The 24425-nt window shown below is 37.9% G+C and overlaps 2 protein-coding genes across 5 annotated transcripts; both read left to right on the top strand.

Moving 5' to 3' along the window:
- Nucleotides 1–311: 311 nt before the first annotated feature.
- Nucleotides 312–5634, top strand: LOC127697292 (serpin B4-like). Of its 3 annotated transcripts, none has more exons than XM_052200326.1 (7): nt 312–474; nt 1001–1057; nt 2202–2324; nt 3057–3174; nt 4035–4177; nt 4450–4605; nt 5230–5634. In XM_052200326.1, the coding sequence occupies exons 1-7, from the start codon at nt 313–315 to the stop codon at nt 5632–5634; spliced, it is 1164 nt and encodes a 387-aa protein (XP_052056286.1). In that variant the 5' UTR covers nt 312. The 3 variants fall into 3 exon arrangements, with proteins under 3 accessions (XP_052056286.1, XP_052056288.1, XP_052056287.1); XM_052200328.1 differs by having other exon boundaries at nt 1001–1063; nt 4513–4605; XM_052200327.1 differs by having other exon boundaries at nt 1001–1063.
- Nucleotides 5635–12719: 7085 nt separating this feature from the next.
- LOC127697294 (serpin B4-like) lies at nt 12720–20398 on the top strand. Of its 2 annotated transcripts, none has more exons than XM_052200334.1 (7): nt 12720–12881; nt 13407–13463; nt 16166–16288; nt 17761–17878; nt 18763–18905; nt 19185–19340; nt 19865–20398. In XM_052200334.1, the coding sequence occupies exons 1-7, from the start codon at nt 12720–12722 to the stop codon at nt 20267–20269; spliced, it is 1164 nt and encodes a 387-aa protein (XP_052056294.1). In that variant the 3' UTR covers nt 20270–20398. The 2 variants fall into 2 exon arrangements, with proteins under 2 accessions (XP_052056294.1, XP_052056292.1); XM_052200332.1 differs by having other exon boundaries at nt 13407–13469; nt 19248–19340.
- Nucleotides 20399–24425: the final 4027 nt, after the last annotated feature.

The following is a 24425-nucleotide window of genomic DNA, read 5'->3' as shown; positions in this document are numbered from 1 at the left end:
ATCTTAGAATTCATTGGAAATCTTTACATCCAAAATGAGCATAGCTGGTAAAGAAGGAAAGATAAAATGATGCTCTATTAGCAGGTTGCAAAGTCTTAAAGACATTCACTTCATACCTTCAAGTTAGAAGTTGTACATTGCAGAAGGCTCAAAAGTAATAATAGCACACTTATTTTCCAGAATCTGATAATAGAGGTATGTCACTTCCGTACGAACTGATCACTTCACTGTGATGCTATATTTAGTGAAGCCATTCTAACCTCTGTGCTGACTTTATGCTGTTCTTAGACTTTAAGGTCACACTGAGCCACCATGCATTTGTTTGCTGAAGCAACTACAAAATTCTCACTTGAGCTGTACTCGCAGCTCAGAGAATCCGAGGACAACATCTTCTATTCCCCGGTCAGCATAATGACAGCATTAGGAATGCTCCAGCTTGGAGCCAAAGGAAACACTGAACAACAAATTGAGAAGGTAGGTCTACGCTTCACTTGGTTGACTAGTTTGAACTTGTCTAACTCTGTCAGTGTAAATAACAAGGAAGCCTGATGCCCGAGATGAAGAAGAAGGTGCTGAGGAGGCATTGCCATGACTGGGAACATGCAACTATCGGAGGGGCAAACCCTCCCAAACACAGTCCAGGTGCTTCCTGATGTCCTCTGGGTGCTAGGCTAGAATAATTGCCTTCAAGTGTCCAACAACAAGAAGTTATCTTAAATGGTAGAGACTATTGATGCAAGAAATGGATTGTCTCAGACCTGAGGGATGTGAATTGACGGCTCCCTAAGCGCTGAGTGGATGGACATCTATTTATGTGAGTGACCATAGGTCAGCTTTATCATGATTCTACAAACTCTTGTACAAAGGTTTGGAGTATAGTGTTTCCAATTTTTCAAGTTTTTTTGCCTTTATATTCCAGGGGTTTCTTCTATTTTTGTTTCCTTGGATTGAGACAGAACTTTAAGTGAACTTTTCTTGCTGTACTTAATGTCTCTTCCAGGTTCTTCAATTCAATGAAACCACCAAGAAGACAACAGAAAAATCTGCAGCCTGCCATGTAAGTGCAGGGTTTCTTGTGCTACAAGAGCTTCAGGTTTTTGACAAACCTTGTAATTGAAAGTGTACATTTTACATTTAAAAAAACATTCTGCAGGGGAATTTCCAAACAAAAGAGATTTGGATGTGGAGTACTGTCACACTTCATTCTCATAGTCATTATGTTGAGTAGCTACAGAAGGTCAGTACTGGATGGAGAGGAGGATGGTCTAGATTCAGCTCTAGCTCTGCTCCACACAGATGAGCAAAGCTCTGCCCTGATGTACTGGGACTGCGTTCTAGCAAAGTGGGAGTAGAAAGAAATATGAATTACACAAACACTTACAAAACTGTCTGGCTTGCTACAAGTAAGAAATCCTATGAATGTTAGACAACATTATTGCAAGAAAACAGTAATTGTAAGTAACGCAATAACATTACTAAAACAGTTTTAATTCCACAATTGTAATAAGATAAATAAGCACATATTTGAAAATGACTCTTCTCACAAGTACATGTTTGTAGAGCCTCAACCATGCTACCTTCTTAGCAGGAAAAGAGAAGTGCTCTGATTCAGACATTCTAAGAGTCAAAATTTGGCTCTGTACCTTCTCATTGAGGAGATCATTAAATTCTCAGAAAGTTTTCATTTTTACCTAGACTGTATTCAAACAGATATTATTTACATGAAGTCTAATCATCAGATTAATCGTGGGCATATGCTATCTTATAGGCAGAGAATATCCACCAGAAGAGAAGAACCATAAAACAGATTCAATTTGTTATAAACAATACCATTAATTGTTTCATATATATATAAAAGGGCCGATTATAATTACATTTTTAAATAGGCAAACAGAGCATAATCAAGTATTAGTAATTGTTAGAAATGACATGTCATTTATAGCTTTGAAGAACTTAAGCCAAAACAACCTAAAAGTATTATATATTTAGATCAAAAGTCTGAAAACAGGATCATGTGGAGAAAACAAGGGCATTTCTTAAAGGGTTTGAATGTGAAGTAGGAATATTTAAGATAATATATAACAGATAGCAGAAAATGTTCAAATAATGTCTTTGAGATTACAGGTGTTTGGGTATTTTTTTTGTGGGTTTAGTATTTGCACTAGAAGAGAAATCAGTAAACACCTTTTTTGACAATGTAGGAGGAAGAAAATGTCCATGAACAATTTCAAAAGCTTATGACTCACTTAAACAAATCCAATGATGCTTATGACCTGAAGGCTGCCAACAGTATCTATGGAGCAAAGAAGTTCCAATTTCTCCAGGTAAGTTATACCTGGCTCTGCATCCCTTTAATCTGCATCCTAGGTCCTACATGGATATGGCCATAAGTGAAAGTAAGGCCAAACAGACTCAGATAGGGACTTGCTCAGGGAGCACCAGCTTCATAGTCAAAATTCTAACCCACTGGATTGTCCAAGAGCCTTGTGACTTACGTGTAAAGCCTTGGCTCAGGAACTCTTCCATGAGACAATGTAGGTCATCAGGACTTCTCATGAGGCCTTCATAATGAACCAGCACTGACTTGATCACAGAAATTATGACAGGGAATAAATGGCAAGTAAGAGGTTTCTGGAATGGGAAGGCTCAAGGAAATCCTGGAAAGAACTTGAGAGGTAAGAGATAAGATAGCATTTCCTCCACTAAACACATGATCAATGGAGATTGCAATGGCTGAACATAATGATAGGATAGGTCAGGCGACAATCAGCTTTCTCAGCATGACTGATGATGAAATTTGCATATCAGGCCCTCTTGTCCACCTGCCATCTGCCAGATGCTATACTAGTATAAGGTTGCCTTCATGACAACTTTTCACCAGCCTTCACTGTGTTCATGTATTGCCTACCTATTACCTGAGAAAAAAAATCTGCATGTTCTTAGCCTAACAGTTGCCATGAGGGTCAGCAGTCAGCTTACAATATCATCACAACTGATGAAATTTGAGTCATGTCTAAGTCGTCCTTAATTCTTTTTTTTCCCCTCACATCTCAAAGACATTTTTGGAAGACATTAAGAAATATTACCAAGCTAACGTGGAATCACTTGATTTTTTAAATGCTGCAGAAGAAAGCCAAAAGAAGATTAATTCCTGGGTGGAAAGCCACACAAATGGTATTGTATGGAAGGGTCATGGAGGAAGCCCCAGAGATTATGGGATGGTCGCCATGAATATGACATGAGCCAACAGGAAGTGTGGAAAATTTGGCAGAAAGCCAATAAGTTAAATACAGCAGGAGATTTGCTTACATGTTGATTAGTTACTGGTATCTTTCAGAATCCAAACATGTATTCATATCATATAAATCATATCAGTATCAAGTTGCAGGTAATTCTGGAAAACTAACAGTAAATGTTAGAAAAAGTCCCCTTCTCTTTTGCTATCTGAAAAGCAAGGCACTTCTTGTGACCACAGCTGGATCTCAGACAGTTTCTCAACCCTGACCTTTGGAAAGAATTTATCACATTGTCTTTGCCACCTAGCACAAAGATCTCTGTAGACAACTATCCTATATCTCACCTGTATTTACAGACCTAGCCTGCAGAAATCCAATAAGAAAGTAAATAGAAGGACACAGCAGGAGTCCTGTCAGACATTGCCAGGAATGTCCTTCAGACTATAGAATCCATGTCATTTGCATAAAAGACCCAATCAAGCCTTGGATAGAAGGCTAGAAGAGGAAAGAAAAGAGTTGACAGCGTAGATCCAAATACTGTACCAGTATTCACTGTGAGTTACCCATAATCACCCAGACAGAAAGCCTAACAGCCTATCCAATGACAAGTACTGATGAGTCCATCCCAGATAGGATGCAAAGCACTTCAAGGAAGTTACATCCTATGAGCAAGTCAACAACTTCTTCATGAAATGACTAGGGTGAACAGTGATAAGTGATCAACGATGAACTCTTACTAACCACCCTCCAGAAAAGCTCCTTGTACTGATGATAGACACTTTGTTCTTTCCCTTGAAGGACAAATCAAAGACTTATTTCCTAGTGGGAGCCTGAGCAGTAGCACTATACTGGTTCTGGTGAATGCAGTGTATTTCAAAGGACAATGGAATCAAAAATTTGATGAAAAGCACACCACAGAAGAAAAGTTTTGGCTGAACAAGGTACTGTTGGCAGTTTATTTACATAATGTCTTTGAGAGATGTGAGCATGATTTAATTTAAATGTTAGTGATGCCATGGAAGTCCAAAATATAATATAGTGTGTGCTTTATTTTTGTAACTTTACTTAACTAGGGGTAACTGAAAAACTTTTGTCTAGACTTCAAAAAACATCAGCGTTATGTCTTCAAAGGATTTGTTTGATATCTCAACAGTATCATCTGTGCTGTCCTGTGTCTGCCTTGATATGCATTTGACATACTGATTTGTTACAGAACACAAGTAAACCTGTCCAGATGATGAAACAAAGAAATGAATTTAACTTCATCTTTCTGGAGGATGTGCAGGCCAAGATTGTGGAAATACCATACAAAGGCAATGAGTTAAGTATGTACGTCCTGCTGCCAGTGGAAATTGATGGTCTAAAGAAGGTAAGGCTGTGTCTCCTTTTCTTCCTTCTATTGCCTGACTTCTTCCTACTGTCTGAAACTCAAATGAGACACTAGGGAAAATAATTAAACAGGACAATAATAAAAAATTTAAAGGGAGAGATTGTCTCAAACTGTAATATAAGTATTTTACACACAGCCTGAATCACGCTGTAGGCTACTCTAATCAGGAATTAAGCAGAGTTATGAATATTAAATATCAACATGATGCCACCAATATGGGACAAGTCAAACTTGGTTGAAAGAAATATATAGAAGTATAGAAAGTATTTATAAATATTTTGAATAAAAAAGAAATACATGGGGAATTATATGATAATGATAAATTGTAATAGTATATACAAGAAAATATAAAGAAACCTCTATTAAAATAAGATAGGTAGGTGGGAGCATAAAAATAATGTATATAGCTTATTTTGTACAAAACAATGATTCTGGATATAGAGATTGGAAATAAAATCTAACTTTAAATTATCTAAATAAATGATATCTAAACCAAAAAAGTCAGTACTTATTAATTGCTAAAGGTTTCACTTTAATTCATTGTCCATGTAAGTTACAGTCTCTCAGTAAATCATGCCAATCTCTTTTCTTGCTCTCCCGTAGCTTGAAGAACAACTCACTGCTGACAAGTTACTGGAGTGGACAAACACACAGAACATGCACACAATCGAGTTGTATTTATCTTTGCCTCGGTTCAAAGTGGAAAAGAAGTATGAGCTCCCAGGTCCGCTGGAGCACATGGGAATGGTCGATGCCTTCAGTCCTCAGAAGGCTGACTTCTCCGGCATGAGCAGCACTCCAGGTCTCGTGGTGTCCAATGTTTTACACAAATCCTTTGTGGAGGTAAATGAAGAGGGGACAGAAGCTGCCGCTGCCACAGGGGTGGAAGTCAGTTTAACATCAGCGCAGAAAACAGAAGATTTCTGTTGTGATCATCCTTTCCTATTCTTCATCAAGCAATGCAAGACCAACAGCGTCCTCTTCTTTGGCAGAATGTCTTCCCCTTAAGTGCAGAGGCTTTGCCACATGTCCAGAAAAGTTAACAAAGTTGCTGCAGCTAATTGGGGCCAGGAAACAAGTTTCTCTTGCTTTGGTTTCTTTCTTAGCTGGCTCCCCACTAAGAATGCATTAGTTGGAGTGGGATAGCAATATTATCTCTATGTTGTCTTTCTTTCCTTCCTTTTCTCTAAACATCCATACATTCTCTGGGGGAAAATGTTCAACAAATAGATGAAGGGATATTTTAATATAGCCTTTCCTTATGTAGCATGTATCTGTGACCTGTGATATGTGAGCTAGAAAAAATCATATCTTCTTTTTAAACTAATTAATATAAACATCTACATTACTTTAGGAGCTATCTGAACACTTCATAAACTTATAAATGTGATTTTATGAATACATTTTCAATAAAATAATGGTCTTTTCAATGTGTTCATTACTTTATCATCCTTCCAACTGCAAGATATCCATCATTCAGGAAGGGTATGTTAAAAGGAAATTCACCTATGCTAAATCTGGAATTGTGTGCAAATATATTTCTACACATGCTCTTTTTATTTTTAAGAGCAAGAAGTTTTTGTTGCATTTATGGCTTATAAATTGTAGTACGAGGGATCCAACTCAAAGCCTCTTGCATATCAGACAAGTTCTCTACCACTAAGCCAAGCCTCCAGTTCAAATAAAGTTTTAAATACTACAAAGTGAAAGAACGATTTCATCAAAGACAGATTGGAAAAATATTAATACTAATATAATTTCTCATATCTGTAGCCCTTATGAAAGAACCCTAGAAGCCCTTGTTGTCCAGTGCAATAATCATTATAAAGCTGCTGTCACGTGTAAATAAGTGAAGACAAGTTAAGCTGAGTAGTCCACTTTCTTCTCACTGATGTGGCTAGGGTGTGTTCTCTTGCACCGTGAAATTTTCTACACTTTTATCATTCAGTCTCAATCATCACAGAACACATAACAATTCCGCTTAAAAGTCTAGGTAATTCCATGACAAAAATTAACATCAGTACTTTAAGAGGCCTCTTAGAAGATATAAGGTGCTGACTCTTTAAGAGTTAAAATAGAGCTATCCAAATTTCAAATCCAATCTTGGTTTGAATAGAAATCAATAGAAATATTGAACCCAAAGTATTACAAGAGAAAACAAATGCTGGCAGTGGTGGCACATGCCTTTAATCCCAGCACTTGGGAGGCAGAGGCAGACAGATTTCTGAGTTCGAGGCCAGCCTGGTCTACAGAGTGAGTTCCAGGACAGCCAATGCTATACAGAGAAACCATGTTTGAAAAACCAAAACAAACAAACAAACAAACAAATAATAAAAATCAAATGGTTTTCACACCTTTTTATTATTTTCCCTTAATTTTTAATTGAATATTTTATTTATTTACATTTCAAATGTTATTCCCTTTCCTGGTTTCCTTCTGCAAACCCCCTAGTCCATCCTCCCTAACCTGCTTCTATGACGATGATCCCCCACCTGTCCACTTCTGCCTCACCACCCTAGCATTCCTCTATACTGGGGCAAGGAGCCTTCAGAGGACAAAGGAACTCCCCTCCCATTGATGCCAGATAAAGCCCCTTCAGCCCCTTCAGTCCTTCCCCTAACTTCTTCATTGGTATTCCTGTGCTCAGTCAAATGGTTGGCTGCAAGCATCCACATCTGTATTAGTAAGGATACGGCAGAGCCTCTAAGGAGACAGCTGTATAAGGTTCCTGTCAGCAAGCACTTTTTGGCACCACCAATAGTGTCGGGGTTTGGTGTCTGAGCATGGGATGAATCCCCACAGTCTCTGGATGGCCTTTCCTTTAGTCTCTGTTCCACTCTTTGTCCCTATATTTCCTTTAGACAAAGAAATTCTGGGGTAAATTTTTTGAGATAGGTAGGTAGCCACATTCCTCAACTAGAGGGCCAGGCCTAGACTCTGGATATGATCTCCACAGGTCCTCCCTCCCTTTTGTGGAAAATTTCAGCTAATGTCATCCCCTTGGGATCCTGGAAGGCTCTTGCTTTTCTGGCATCTGGGACTTTCTGGTTGCTATCACCAGTTCCCTATTCCCCCATCGCTACACACCTCTGTTCAATTTCCTGACCCTCTGTACATCTCCTCTATCTCCTCCCATACCTGATTCTAACCCTCTTCCCTCCTCCTTCTGTTCCTCCCAGGTCCCCCACACCATCTACTTGCCTTTATTATTGTGTTCACCTTTCTAAGTATCAACTCTTTGGTCTTCTTTCCTCTTGAGCTTCATGTAGTGTATGAGTTGTATCATGGGAATTCCATGCTCTTTTCCTAATATCCATTTACCAATGAGTATATACCATGAGTCATTTTTTATGACTGAGTTACATCACTCAGGATGATATTTTATAAATCCATCCACTTTCCTAAGAATTTCATGAAGGCATTGTTTTTAATAGCTACATTTGGTACATTTTGTAAATGTACCAAGTTTTCTGTATGCATTTCTTTGTTGAGGAACATCTGAGTTGTTTCCATGTTCCAGCTATTTCAAATAAGGCTGCTAGAACTTAGAATGCATGTGTCTTTATTATATGTTGGAGCATCTTCTGGGTATATACCCAGGAGTAGTACAGCTGGGTACTCAGGTACTACTATGCCCAATATTCTGAGGAACTCCCAGACTGATTTTCAGAGTGGTTGTACCATCGTACAATCCCACCAGCAATTGTAGTATCTATTCCTGCTTATCAACTTGACTATTATCTGGAATAAACTACAATCCAGAATTGGAAGGCTCACCTATGATCCTGATCTGGAGGCTGAGATACAAGTTTCTCACCTGGACCTTGGCATGGAGATCTTGAAGCATAGTGACTATGAATTCCAGGAGATTAAGACAAGGAGATCTCAAGTTCAAGATCATCTGGAATTAGAGGCACAATGGCACAGGCCTTTAATCTGGGCCACACCTGATGTTGGAGACCTATATAAGGACACTGGAAAAAGGAAGACTTACTCTTACTCTTTCATGCCTGCTTGACTTGTGGGACTGAGCAACTGCTAGATCCTTGGACTTCCATTCACAGCTGCTGCTGACCATTGTTGGAGAGTTGGACTACAAGGTGTAAGTCATTGACAAATTCCCCAACTATATAAAGACTACCGATATGTTTTCTGACTCAAAAGAACCCTGACTAATACAAATTGTGTTCTGGATTTCCTAGATGTCTTGGGTTAAGGGATTTTTATATTTTGAATTTTCAATGAAACTTGTGTCAATATCTTCTAAGGAATTTTTTAATACCTGAGATTCTCTCTTCTATCTCTTGTATTCTGCTGGTAATGCTTACATCTGCAATTCCTTACCTCTTTCCTAGGTTTTCCATTTCAAGGGTTGCCTCCATTTGTATTTTCTTTATTGATTCTACTTTGACTTTTAGGTCTTGGACTGATTTGTTTACTTCCTTTCCTTCTTTGATTGTGCTTTTCTGTATTTCTTTAAGGGATTTTTATGTTTCCTCTTTAAGGGCTTCTATCTGTTTACCTGTGTTTCCCTTTATTCTTTTAGTTTTAGTTATGGTTACAGGGTTATTTATAGTCTCCCTAAAGGAAACTATAATCCTCATGAAATATGATTTTAGGTTAGCTCCTGATTTTTCAGGTGTGTTTGTGTATCATGGGCTTGCTGTGGTGGGAGAACTGGGTTCTGATGATATTAAAGTGCATTGGCTTCTGTTGCTTATAGTCTTGTGCTTGTGTCTCACCATCTGGTGGTCCCTGGTGTTAGCTGGTCTGGGTATCTCTGTCTGGAGCCTGCTTTTCGTATCCCTGGGTTGTTGCAGGTCTCCTGGTAGCCCTGTGGCTTTGGCTAAAGCAGATCTCCTGGGATTCCTTCAGACTCTTGATACTTCAGAGGAGCAGCCAAGCTGTTGCCTTGTGAGTAGCTATTCTCCTGGGAGGTCTTCAGACTGTAAGGTGTGTTGCCCTGTATGCAGCATAAATTCAGGGAGGATTTTAGACTGTTGGGTCCATTGACCTGCATGCAGAGGAATTCCTGGAAGGCCTTCAGAGGAGCAGATAAGTTGGTGATCTGCCCTGGCAGAATACACAGGCTGGAAGAAGAGGAGAATTCAGGTTGTGGAGTGGAGGATATTTGGTGGAATGGGTGATAGGCTCTGAGTCCACTGTGCTCCAAAGGATTACCAGCACTTATGGCTGTTTAAGAGGGCCCCATGCTAGTTTCCTTGCATGTCTCAGAACTCCTGTGAGGTCTTCAAACAGTGGTGTCTTCAGAGGAGCAGACAAACTAGTGTTCAGCCCTGGCAGAAGGCACAGGCCAGAGGGGAGTGTAATTCAGGGAGTGGGGGTTTGGTGGGTAATGCGTTCCAAGTCCCCATAGGAGTCTCAGGATTTCCATCTCCTGTGGTTGTTTGTGTGGAGGGGGTGTGGTTCCCTTACCAATTGCCCTGTGTGCACTGGAATTCCTGGGAGGCTTTCAGACTGCAGTGTTTTCAGAGGAGCAGACTAGCTGGGCCCACTATTTGTCACCTGTGTTTGATCCTGAATTTGGTATTATCAGTATTATAACAAGGAGGTAAGAAAGAGATTGTGTTTTCACAACTCAGAAAACTTGTTGTGTCAAACACAAAAGATCACTTTTCTCCTACGTTTTCATATAAAAGATTAGAAGTTGCCATTCAAATAAAACTTTTTGTTTCAATTGTTCTTCTCCTTGCTATAATGACAGTTTGACAAAATTTCTGTAAGGCAAAGAACACTGTTAAAAGGACAAAACGGCAACCATCAAATTGGGAAAGGATATTCACCAACCCTACATCTGATAGAGGGCTAATATCCAATATATACAAAAACTCAAGAAGTAAGACCCCAAGGAACCAAATAACCCTATTAAAAAATGGGGTACAGATATAAACAAAGATTTTTCTCCTGAAAAAATTTGGATGGCCAAGAGGCACCTTAAGAAGTGCTTGGCATCATTAGTCATTAGGGAAATGCAGATCAAAACAACCCTGAGATTTCACCTTACACCAGTCAGAATGGCTAAGATCAAAAACTCAGAAGACAGCAGGTGTTGGCTAGGATGTGGAAAAGAGGAGCACTCCTCCACTGCTGGTGGGGCTGTAAGATGGTACAACCACTTTGGAAATCAGTCTGGCGGTTCCTCAGAAAACTGGACATGACACTTCCAGAGGACCCTGCTATACCTCTCCTGGGCATATACCCAAAGGATTCCCCAGCATGCAATAAAGACACATGCTCCATTATGTTCATAGCAGCCTTATTAATAATAGCCAGGAGCTGGAAAGAACCCAGATGCCCCTCAAAGGAGGAATGGAAACAGAAAATGTGGTATATTTACACAATAGAATACTACTCAGCAATTAGAAACAATGAATTCACAAAATTTTTAGGCAAATGGTTTGATCTGGAAACTATCATCCTAAGTGAGGTAACCCAATCACAAAAGAATACACATGGAATGCAATATCTGATAAGTGAATATTAATTAGCCCAGAAGCCCTGAATACCCAAGGCACAAATCACATAACAAATGACTCCCATGAAGAAGTATGGAGAAGGTCCTGATCCTGGAAAGGATTGATATAGCATTGGAGGGGAATATAATGACAGAGAAAAAGGAGGGAGGTGATTGGAGAATGAATGGAGAGAAGAAGGTTTATGGGACATATGGGGAGAAGGGATCCAGGAAAAGAGAAATCATTTGGAATGTAAACAAAGAACATAGAAAATAAAAATATTAAAAAAAGATAATTTTCTAAAATTTTTTAAACAACAGAAAATTCCAAGGGACCTAGCTTCAGGAGACATGAGAAGTAACTGTGGCAAGAGAAGAGCATCATGAAAAAGCAAAAAAAAGAGTAACAGAATAAAAAACAAACAAACACAAAAAACAAAAATCAATAACAACCACAATGAAAGTTCTCCAGAAACTTGGTAATGACTTTGAACTAAAATTAGAACTATTTCTCTCTTTGCAAAGAGTAACCTGCAGAGAAACTGACAGAACTAATGAAATTTTTCATAAAGAAAAAGTACCGATAGTAAGTTATTTAGTTATTTGTTATTTTAGGTGTTCCTAAAGGCAGTTCAGCCGTTTAAAACAAGGTAATCAGAATTGTCTAGCAGAACAATAGAGTTGTCAGGTTAAAAGATTAATGTACTATCATTGCTATTGGAAAAGTGCCTATGCATATTTCAGGTGAGTCAGAGGCTAACAAGGGTTAAAAAACTATCAGTGAGCTGTGGCAAAAGGAAGTAGAGTGGTAGGATGTGAACCCAGCCTTTTCTCATAAATTTGCATACCTTAAAAGTCTAGCCTGGTTATGAAATCTGAAGTTGATTTACTTGAAATACCACTGAAATGACGAGGCAGCAGTGGGAAAGGAGAGGTATAAATTCCAGATCTCAGGAGCAGCCACACACAGGCTCCGATCCTCCCTGCCCTCTTCTGCCTTCAGAAGCACAGGTAAGAGCTTCCAGCTACTATTGATGAACAGTATGAACTATGGTGAAGGATAACAGTGCTGTGTTTTACATCAGGTGTATGTGATATTTTGCCTGACTCTGTTATTCATGATCTTCAGAAGGAAAGTTAAATGCTTCTTTAACTTAATATGTTACTTATCAAAGTAACTTATATTCAATTAAACATATGTATCTTCTCAAGCCTGTAGAATTTGTGTCTGGCAACTACAGAATCTAAAAGGAAAAGTGGATAGGTAATTTTGGACACCTAGCTGCCTGCAAGCCCCAGACATCTTTATCTTGGAATTCATTAGAAATCTTTCCATCCAAAACAAGCATAGCTGGTGAGGAAGGAAAGATAAAAGGATTCTCAATTAACTGTTTGCAAGTCTTAAAGACATTCACTTCATACCTTCAAGTTAGAAGTTGTACATTGCAGAAGGCTCAAAAGTAATAATAGCACACTTATTTTCCAGAATCTGATAATAGAGGTATGTCACTTCCTTACGAACTGATCACTTCACTGTGATGCTATATTTAGAGAAGCCATCCTAACCTCTGTGCTGACTTTATGCTGTTCTTAGACTTTAAGGTCACACTGAGCCACCATGCATTCGTTTGCTGAAGCAACTACAAAATTCTCACTTGAGCTGTACTGGCAGCTCAGAGAATCCGAGGACAACATCTTCTATTCCCCGATCAGCATAATGACAGCATTAGCAATGCTCCAGCGTGGAGCCAAAGGAAACACTGAACAACAAATTGAGAAGGTAGGTCTACGCTTCACTTGGTTGACGAGTTTGAACTTGTCTAACTCTGTCAGTGTAAATAACAAGGAAGCCTGATGCCCGAGATGAAGAAGAAGGTGCTGAGGAGGCATTGCCATGACTGGGAACATGCAACTATGGGAGGGGCAAACCCTCCCAAACACGGTCCAGGTGCTTCCTGATGTCCTCTGGGTGCTAGGCTAGAATAATTGCCTTCAAGAGTCCAACAACAAGAAGTTATCTTAAATGGTAGAGACTATTGATGCAAGAAATGGATTGTCTCAGACCTGAGGGATGTGAATTGATGGCTCCCTAAGCGCTGAGTGGATGGACATCTATTTATGTGAGTGACCATAGGTCAGCTTTATCATGATTCTACAAACTCTTGTTCAAATGTTTGGAGTATAGTGTTTCCAATTTTTCAAGTTTTTTGCCTTTATATTCCAGGGGTTTCTTCTATTTTTGTTTCCTTGGATTGAGACAGAACTTTAAGTGAACTTTTCTTGCTGTACTTAATGTCTCTTCCAGGTTCTTCAATTCAATGAAACCACCAAGAAGACAACAGAAAAATCTGTAGCCTGCCATGTAAGTGCAGGGTTCCTCATGCTACAAGAGCTTCAGGTTTTTGACAAACCTTGTAATTGAATGGGAACATTTTACATTTGAAAAAACATTCTGCAGGGGAATTTCCAAACAAAAGAGATTTGGATGTAGAGTACTGTGTCACACTTCATTCTCATAGTCATTATGTTGAGTAACTACAGAAGGTCAGTACTGGATGGAGAGGAGGATGGTCTAGATTCAGCTCTAGCTCTGCTCCACACAGATGAGCAAAGCTCTGCCCTGATGTACTGGGACTGCATTCTAGCAAAGTAGGAGTAGAAAGAAATATGATTGAACATATACAAACGCTTACAAAACTGTCTGGCTTGCTACAAGTAAGAAATCATATGAATGTTAGACAACATTGCAATAAAACTGTAATTGTCAGTATCACAATAATGTTACTAAAATGATTTGATCTTAATTCAACAGTTGTATTAAGATAAATAAGCACACATTCACATATGAGGAGAAATCAGCACATCTTTGAAAATTACTGTTATCACAACTATATATGTGTGTAGAGCCTTAACCATGCTACCTTCTTAGCAGGAAAGGATAAGTGTTTTCATTCAGACATTCTTAAAGTTAAAATTGGCTCTGTAGTATCTCTTTGCAGAGATAATTAAACTTTTTTAGTTGAAAGTGGAAATGGAAACATTTTATGATAGAATTGGAGATTTATGTGGAAAATATTTCTGATAAAATTGTAGAAAAATGTAGAAAACATGTTAAAATTGAAGATTATCATGGAAATTTTTATGCAGATACAATAATGGTAGGAATAAAAATATTCCTAAGTTGATTGAAAGTGGACTTAAAAGCATTTTCTGACAAAGCTGAAGATCTACATGGGAAATATTTCTAATAAAACTGAAGAAATATATAGAAAAACATCTTAAAATTGAAGATTATCATGGAAAATTAGACAGATAAAATGGTAGGCATAAAAATAATTCTAAGTTGATTGAAAGTGAAAGTACAAAAACTTTCAGGTAAAATTGAAGATTTACAGAGAAAATGTTTCTGATATAATTTAAGAAATATATAGAAAAATACATTAAAATTGACTATTTCATGGAATATTATACATATAAAATGGTAGACATAAAAAACCTTTCTAAATTAATTAAAAGTAGAATTAAAAATATTTTATGATAAAATCAGAGATTTACATGGAAAACATTTCTGATAAAGTAGAAGAAATATATAAAAATGTCAAAATTGAAGATTATGAAAAATAATACAGATAAAATAGACATAAAAACATTACTAAATTATTTGAAAGAGGAATTACATTTTCTGATAAAATTGAAGATTTACATGAAAATTATTTGTTAGTCTATATATTTTTATTGGGAAATTGTGTCCATTGATGATAAGTGATATTAAAGATAGTGATTGTTGCTTCCTGTTATTTTTAATGTTATTTTTAGGTTTTTGTGGTTATCTTCTTTTGGGTTAGTTGGAAGATTACTTTCTTGCTTTTCTAGGCTGTAGATTCCCTCCTTGTGTTGGCATTGTCCATCTATTCTTCTTCATAGGTCTGGACTTGTGGGAAGATATTATATAAATTTGGTTTTATCATAGACTCTCTTGGTTTCTCCATCAATGGTGACGTTTTGCTGGGTCTAGTAGTCTGGACTGGCATTTGTGTTCTCTTTGGGTCCGTATGACATCTTCCCAGGATCTTTTAGCTTTCATCATCTTCTCATCATTTCATTTCTTCTCTGGTGAGAAGTCTTGTGTAATTCTGAGAGGTCTGCCTTTATAAGTTACTTGCCCCTTTTCCTTTACTGTTTTTAATATTCCTTCTTTGTTTAATGCATTTGGTGTGTCTTGATTATTATGTGATGGGAGGACTTTCTGTTCTGGTCCAGTCTGCTTGGAGTTCTGTACTCTTCTTGTATGTTCATGGGCATCTCATTCTTTAGGTTAGGGAAGTTTTGCTCTATACTTTTGTTGAAGATATTTTACTGGCCATTTAAGTTGTAAATCTTTGCTCTCTTCTATACTGAAAATCCTAAAAGGTTTGATCTTCTCATTGTGTCCTGGATTTCCTGGATGTTTTGGGTTATAAGCTTTTTGCATTTTGCATTTTCTTTGGCTGTTGAGTCAATGTATTCTCTGGTATCTTCAGCATCTGACATTCTTTCTTATATGTCTTGTATTATGTTGTTAATGCTTTTATCTATGACTCCTGATTTCTTTCCAAGATTTTTCTATCTCCAGAGTTGTCTCCCTTTGTGATTTCTTCATTGTTTCTACTTCCAGAGTTTTCTCCCTTTGTGATTTCTTCATTGTTTCTACTTCCACTTTTAGATCCTGGATAGTTTTGTTCAGTTCCTTCACTTTTAAAGAGGCAAACAAAACATAACCAAGTATTAGTAATTGTTAGAAATGACATATGATTTATAGTTTTGAAGAACGTAAGACAAAACAACCTAAAAGTACTACATATTTAGTTCAAAATTCAGCAAACAAGATTATGTGGAGAAAACAAAAAAAAAGGCATTTCTGGAAATGGTTGAATGTAAAGTAGGACTATTTAAGATACTATATAACAGATATCAGAAAATGTTCAAAAATTGTCTTTGAGATTACAGATGTTTGGGTATTTATTTTGTGGGTTTAGTATTTGCATTAGCAGACTAATTCAATGAACACCTTTGTTGGCATTGAAGGAGGAAGAAAATGTCCATGAACAATTTCGAAAGCTTATGACTCAGTTAAACAAATCCAATGATGCTTATGACCTGAAGGCTGCCAACAGTATCTATGGAGCAAAGGAGTTCCAATTTCTCCAGGTAAGTTATACCTGGCTCTGCATCCCTTTAATCTGCATCCTAGGTCCTACATGGATATGACCATAAGTGAAAGTAAGGCTAAGCAGACTCAGATAGGCAGGACTTGCTCAGGGAGCAGCAGCTTCATAGTCAAAATTCTAACCCACTGGATTGTCCAAGAGCCTAGTGACTTATGTGTGAAGCATAGGCTCAGGAACTCTTCCATGAGACAATGTAGGTCACCAGGACTTCTCATGAGGCATTAGTAATGAACCAGCACTGACTTGATCACAGAAATTATGACAGGGGATAAATGGCAAGTAAGAGACTTCTGGAATGGGAAGGCTCAAGGAAATCCTGGAAAGAACTTGAGAGGTAGGAGATAAGATAGTATTTCCTCCACTGAACACATGATAAAAGGAGATTGCACCAATTTGCAACCCCACCAGCAGTGGAGGAGTGTTCCTCTTTCTCCGCACCCTCTCCAACACCTGCTGTCTCCTGAATTTTTAATCTTAGCCATTCTGACTGGTGTAAGATGAAATCTTCAGTCTGGCGGTTCCTCTGAAAACTGGGCACCTCACTTCCAGAAGATCCTGCTATACCACTCCTGGGCATATACCCAGAGGATTCTCCACCATGTAATAAGGATACATGCTCTACTATGTTCATAGCAGCCCTATTTATAATTGCCAGATGCTGGAAAGAACCCAGGTATCCCTCAACAGAAGAGTGGATGCAAAAAATGTGGTATATCTACACAATGGAGTACTATTCAGCCATTAGAAACAATGAATTCATGAAATTCTTAGGCAAATGGATGGAGCTAGAGAACATCATACTAAGTGAGGTAACCCAGACTCAAAAGGTGAATCATGGTATGCACTCACTAATAAGTGGTTATTAACCTAGAAAACTGGAATACCCAAAACATAATCCACACATCAAATGAGATACAAGAAGAAAGCAGGAGTAGTCCCTGGTTCTGGAAAGACTCAGTGAAACAGTACTTGGCAAAACCAGAACGGGGAACTGGGAAGGGGTGGGAGGGAGGACAGGGGAAGAGAAGGGGGCTTACGGGACTTTCGGGGAGGGGGGGCTAGAAAAGGGGAAATCATTTGAAATGTAAATAAATTATATCGAATAAAAAAAAAAAAGGAGATTGCAATGGCCGAACATAGTGGTAGGATAGGTCAGACGACAATCAGCTTTCTTAGCATGACTAATGATGAAATTTGCATATCAGGCCACTTTTCCACCTGCAATCTGCCAGATGCTGTACTAGTATAATGTTGCCTTCAGTGACAACATTTCACCAGCCTTCGCTGTGTTCTCATATTGTCTACCAATTACCTGAGAAAATAATCTGCATGTCCATAGACTAACTGTTGCCATCAGAGTCAGCAATCAGATTATAGTATCATCACAACTGATGAAATTTGAGTGATGTCTAAGTTGTCCTTAATTCTTTTTGGTTTCTTCACATCTCAAAGACATTTTTGGAAGACATTAAGGAATATTACCAAGCTAACGTGGAATCACTTGATTTTGCACATGCTGCAGAGGACAGCCAAAAGAAGATTAATTCCTGGGTGGAAAGCCAAACAAATGGTATTGTATGGAAGGATCATGGAGGAAGCCCCAAAGATTATGGGATGGTCGCCATGAATATGAAGTGAGCCAGGAGGAAGTATGGAAACTTTGGCAGAAAACCAATAAGTTAAATGCAACAAGAGATTTGTTTACATGTTGATTAGTTAATGGTATCTTTCAGAATCTGAAGCCTCCACCCAGACATGTATTCATATCATATAAATCATATCAGTATCAAGTTGCAGGTACTTCTGGAAAACTAAGAGTAAATGTTAGAAAAAGTCCCCTTCTCTTTCACCATCAGAAAAGCGAGGCACTTCTTGTCACCACAGCTGGATCTCAGACTGTTTCTCAGCCCTGACCGTAGGAAAGAATTTATCATCTTGTCCTTGCCACCTAGAACAGAGATCTCTGTAGATACCTATCCCATATCTCACCTATATTTATAGACCTAGCCTGCAGAAATCCAATATGAAAGCAAATAGGAGGGTGAAGCAAGAGCGGTGTCTGACTTTGCCATGAATGTCCTTCAGACTATAGAACCCATGTCATTTGTATACAAGAACTAATCAAGCCTTAGATAGAAGGCTAGAAGAGGAAGGAACAGAGTTAAGTTGACAGAGTAGATCCTAACACTGTACCAGTATTCACTGTGAGTTGATTTGGCCATAATCTCCCAGACAGAAAGCCTGACAGCCTTTCCCATGACAAGAACTGATGTGTCTATCCCAGGTAGGTCTCAAAATGCTTCAAGGAAGGTTACATCCTATGAACAAGTAAACAACTTCCTCACATAATGACTTGGGTGAACAGTGATAAGTGATCAACAATGAACTCTTGTAACACACCCTGGAGAAAAGCTCCTTGTACTGATGATAGATATTTTGTTCTTTCCCTTAAAGGAAAAATCAAAGACTTATTTCCTAGTGGGAGCCTGAGCAGTAGCACTATACTGGTTCTGGTGAATGCAGTGTATTTCAAAGGACAATGGAAACAAAAATTTGATGAAAAGCACACCACAGAAGAAAAGTTTTGGCTGAACAAGGTACTGTTGGCAGTTTGTTTACATAATGCCTTTTGGAGATGTGAGGATGATTTAATGTAAATATGAGTGATGCCATGGAAGTCCAAAATAAAATACCTTGTGTGCTTTATTTTTTGCAAATTTACTTAACTAGGAATAACTGAAAAACTTTTGTCTAGACTTCAAAAAACATCAGGGTTATGTCTTCATAGGATGCTGATTTGTTTGATATCTCAACAGTATCATCTGTGCTGTCCTGTGTCTGCCTTGATATGAATTTGACATACTGATTCATTACAGAACACAAGTAAACCTGTCCAGATGATGAAACAAAAAAACGAATTTAACTTCATCTTTCTGGAGGATGTGCAGACCAAGATTGTGGAAATACCATACAAAGGCAATGAATTAAGTATGTACATCCTGCTGCCAGTGGAAATTGATGGTCTAAAGAAGGTAAGGCTGTGTCTCCTTTTCTTCCTTCTGTTGCCTGACTTCTTTCTAGTGTATCAAACTCAAGTGAGACACTAGGAAAAATATTCAAACAGGACAATAATGAAAAATTTAAAGGGAGAGATTGTCTCAATCTCTAATACAAGTATTTTACGTAGCCTGAATCACACTGTAGGCTTGTTTAATCAGGAATTAAGCAGAATTATGAATATTAAATATCAACATGATGCCACCGATATGGAATAAGGCAAACTCACTTGAAAGAAATATATAGCAGTGTAGAAAGTATTTATAAATATTTTGAATGAAAAAGAAAAATTATGTATACAGTTTATTTTGTACAAAATGATGATTCTGGTTTTTGGAGATTGGAAATAAAATCTAACTTTAAATTATCTAAATAAAAGATATCTAAACCAAAAAACTCAGTACTTATTATTTGCTAAAGGTTTCACTTTAATTCATTGTCCATGTAAGTTACAGTCTCTCAGTTAATCATGCTAATCTCTTTTCTTGCTCTCCCGTAGCTTGAAGAACAACTCACTGCTGACAAGTTACTGGAGTGGACAAGCACACAGAACATGCACACAGTCGAGTTGTATTTATCTTTGCCTCGGTTCAAAGTGGAAGAGAAGTATGAGCTCCCAGGTCCACTGGAGCACATGGGGATGGCCGACGCCTTCAGTCCTCAGAAGGCTGACTTCTCTGGCATGAGCAGCACTCCAGGTCTCGTGGTGTCCAATGTTTTACACAAATCCTTTGTGGAGGTAAATGAAGAGGGGACAGAAGCTGCTGCTGCCACAGGGGTGGAAATTCGTAAATATTCTGCACAGATAACAGAAGATTTCTGTTGTGATCACCCTTTCCTATTCTTCATTAAGCAATGCAAGACCAACAGCATCCTCTTCTTTGGCAGAATGTCTTCCCCTTAACTGTGCTGTCTCTACCATGCTTCCAAAAAAGATAACTAAGTTGCTGCAGCTAAAGGAAGGCAGGAAACAATAGTTTCTCTTGCTTCATTTTCTTTCCCTGATAAGAATGTATGGGTTGGGGCAGGATAGCTCTATTATTTCTAATTTTTTTTTCTTTTCTTCTTCTTTTTTCCTACACACACACATAAACCTGGTTTCTCTGTATAAACTTTCTCTATGGGACAATGAAGGGTTGTATAACATAGTTTCTTTTAATCTAACATGTACCTATGATCTGTGTTGCGACCTAATATAAATCATACCTTACTTAAACTGATTAATATAAACAATTACATTGCTTTACTTGACTTTAGGAGATATCTATCTTCTTTATAAGCTTATAAATGTTGTGGTTTTACAAACTCATTTTCAATAAAATAATCATTTTAAATTATTTATTGCTTTATCATCTTTTCAACAGTGAGATGCCAATCATTAAGGAGGAATATGGAGAGAATGTTAATAGCAAATTCACCTATGCTCAATCTGGTGTTGTATGCAGATACATTTCTGCACATGCTTATTTGTTTACTTTTAAGAGTAAGAAAACTTTGTGGCTTTACGGCTTATATATTGTGGAACCAGGGAACAACTCAAGATCCCTTGCATACCACATAAATTCTCTACCACTGCCAGGCGGTGGTGGTGCACACCTTTAATCCCAGCACTTGGGAGGTAGAGGCAGTTGAATTTCTGAGTTTGAGGCCAGACTGGTCTACAAAGTGAGTTCCAGGACAGCCAGGGCTACACAGAGAAACCCTGTCTCAAAAAACAAACAAACAAAAAAAACAAAAAAAAATTCTCTACAACTAAGTGACACCTTGGGCACAAATAAAAATTTAAATACTACAATGTGAATAACAATTTCATCGAAGATGAACAGATTAGAAACATACTAATATTAATATAATTTATTATATCAGCAGCCCTGGTGAGAGATCCCTAGAGATCTGTGCTGTCCAATGTAATAATCATTAGTCTGCTGCCTTCACTTATAAATTAAATGAAATCACCTTAAATTAATTAGTCCACTTTCTTCTTACTAACGGAAGTGGCTAGCATGAGGTCGATTGACCATAGAATTTTCAACACTGTTATCATTCTGATTCCATCACCACAGAACACTTAACAGCTCAGTTTAAGAATCTAGATAATTCCATGACAAAATTTAGCATCAGTATCTTAAGAGGGCTCTTAGTAAATAAAAATAGAAGAGGTTGACTCTTTAACAGTTAAGATAGAGCTAATCAAATTTCAAGTCCAATCTCGGATTGAATAGGAATCACTGGAAAATTTGAATCCAAAATACCATAAGAAAAAGCAAATGGTTTTCACTCTTAACAATAGCAGGCAAGGTAGATAAAAAAATCCAGTCCATCTATAGACTGTGACATGGTTTGTGTTTTTTCAAAGAACATATAATAACCAGTACAAATGTGTATAAATAGAACCTATCTCTAGAGGAATATTTAAGAAACTGCATCACCTCAGCAGAGCAGACAGAAATGGGGCATCTGGGATGTCTGCCTGACCTTCAGGGATGTGTGGGAATGAGAAAGTTCTCACAGTGCTTTGACCAAAAGACAGTTCAATGTCTCTGTTGATCTACTTTGAATGCAAGTTGACAGAGCAGGAAGAACCTGCTGGCCTTCTCTAATCCTTCTGCTCATCTTTTATCCACCCCTTCTATATTCTAAACTTTAATTAGGAACACTCCTTCTGTCAGCTCACAGTCACTGACTTGCAGAAAACTTTTAGGCATGTCTAAATCTATGCAGCTATAAGGAGTCTGACCCACAGATGGTCCCAAATCAGGTAAACTGTGACTTTCAAATACAGTTGAAATCAACTTTCTGTTCATTAGTCTAAAAACTCCCATGTGTACCAGAAATGGGCAGAGCCTGGGCACATTCACTTAGAGGATAATAAACTCTTCTATAATTGCTTAGTCTCAGAAGACTCATAGCTATCAGGCACAACTTGATAAGCATCAAGAATTTTGTTTTATTTTGATTTGGGAAATATAAATTATTTGTAGTTATTTCAATCAAGCATATAATATTAAAGATTTTTATTTTAGCAGTCTTTTGAGTAGCAAATATGACTCAAAGTCAGAACACATTTATAAAATTGATTCTCTGTTCATAAATAGTGTGATGCCCTCAGGGATTTCAGGAGAGATGCTGGTAGTGGGAAGTCATGGGTAGGGAAAGGTCGGCTTCCCTCGTGGTGCACTCAGCTGTTGATGGAGCATAAAGAGCATCTTCCCTGATTTAGTTTTAAAACAGAACATATGCAGCTCATCTCTTGAAAACCACTGACCTCAAGACTAGACCAAGGCTATCACTTCCTAAAATTCAAGTTCTGCAAAACCTTGTGAAATTGATGTGATGTTGTCAACATAAAATAACATCTCTTGAAGAGATGGTTGATTACAAGCAAGTTGTGGTATAGCTGAGAATTTATGAGTAAACTCTGGTTTTTGAAGATTTCATTTGCAAGAGGTTGAATATACAGTAACTCTATGTGGACGCTTGTATTTCTTTAAAGAAGCTTTTGGTATCACATGAGAAATATTAAAATGCAAACAAACAAATATGCCTTCAAATTGCTGCCTTTTGTGTATTGGACACGGCAGTTCACAGATGAAAGAAATGACTTACGTGTGCTATTATCATCTCAGCAACATTCAAGTTTCATTTTCTAATGCTTCTGATACCAAGCAACTTTTCAAACTATAATTTGTTGGTGAACATACCTGCCTAGCCAGAGGACGTTCCAAGATGACTAAGCACAGCTTACAACTTAGCTCTTCCCTCTTAAGTCGAAAAATGCATCTGTTGGTAGTTCGCACACCAGACGCATGCCTTTGAGTAATGTGAAAATCCCTATTCCAGAAAGTATTTCTGATCCTTCTCAAGTTTATGGTCTCTCACACCTTAACCTCTAACTGAACTGACTACAAGTCTCTTTGAGATCAGCAGCATTATTGATACAAATCTTCTTACCTACCTCTTTCTAGTAGCAAACTGGCATCCTTTAAGGCAAGAACTGTCCTGTATCCACATTGCATTCTATGATGCAAGTGCTTAAAATATATATATTGAATGTCATTAAGCTATATCTATAGAATCTGGTTATCTACAGAAGCAGAAAAATGCATTTGGACTTATAAATTCAAAACTATGTCTTTAAACATCCTGATTCACCATTGGAAAAATTGTCATCCTGTAAGGGAGAATTGTTAAATTCCTGGATTCTACACAGTATATTCCCAGGTAGTGAGACTAATACAACTAACTGGGACTAAATGTTGAATATTGAGTACCTGTTAGTGAAATATATTCCAGATCCACTCTAGAATCACTGAATTGATCTGAGATAAAATTTCTCTAAACCTTTGTGGTATGAGACCCATGGGTCAGGTTTCAGTACTGTAGGGTATAGGCAGATATACTGCCTCAAAGAAAAAGATAACAACACAGTCCATTTGCCCAGTTCTGGTATAGGATACCTATGTGTCCTGTCAAAAATACATCAAAGCTTAGACAATACAGCTGAGCATACTAACCAGCCATTAGACTGAGCCAGTTAAAAAAATCACTCACTAATTGACTCATGGTGTTACTTGCATATAAATATATACACACACAAATATAATACACACACATGCACACACACATATATGCACACACATGCTAAGGGTTCATAATTTGGTGGCAATATTAGGAGGTGGTAGCCTTAGAAAGGCTGCCAGAATGAAAAAGTTGGCCATATAGTAATGAAGAGTGTATCCTGTGCTTACTCTCTGTTTTCTGGCCATCATTAGGTAAACAGCTTTCTTCTGCCATGACATTTCTTCCTTGTCACAGATTAAAAGCAATGAACCAGGAACCTCAAGTCAAGATGAGCCTTTCCTTCTTAGTGGTATCCATCAGATACTTCATCTCAATGATAAACTGAGTAGCACACAGGAAGAAAATACCAGGGGTTCTGATCTGAGGGCTACAAACAGCAGGTATATGGATGCTGATTAAAGATGTGAAACCTGAACATGGACTGGAGGTATTGTAATTGTGAAACTTTTCTGCTGATGACCTCTCTGGGCTTCTTTGTC

Source organism: Apodemus sylvaticus, chromosome 12 (genome assembly GCF_947179515.1).
Source record: "Apodemus sylvaticus chromosome 12, mApoSyl1.1, whole genome shotgun sequence".
In the NCBI taxonomy this organism is placed as follows: Eukaryota; Metazoa; Chordata; class Mammalia; order Rodentia; family Muridae; genus Apodemus; species Apodemus sylvaticus.
Note: the sequence above shows the minus strand (reverse complement) of the source record. Positions and strands in the feature narration are given on the sequence as shown.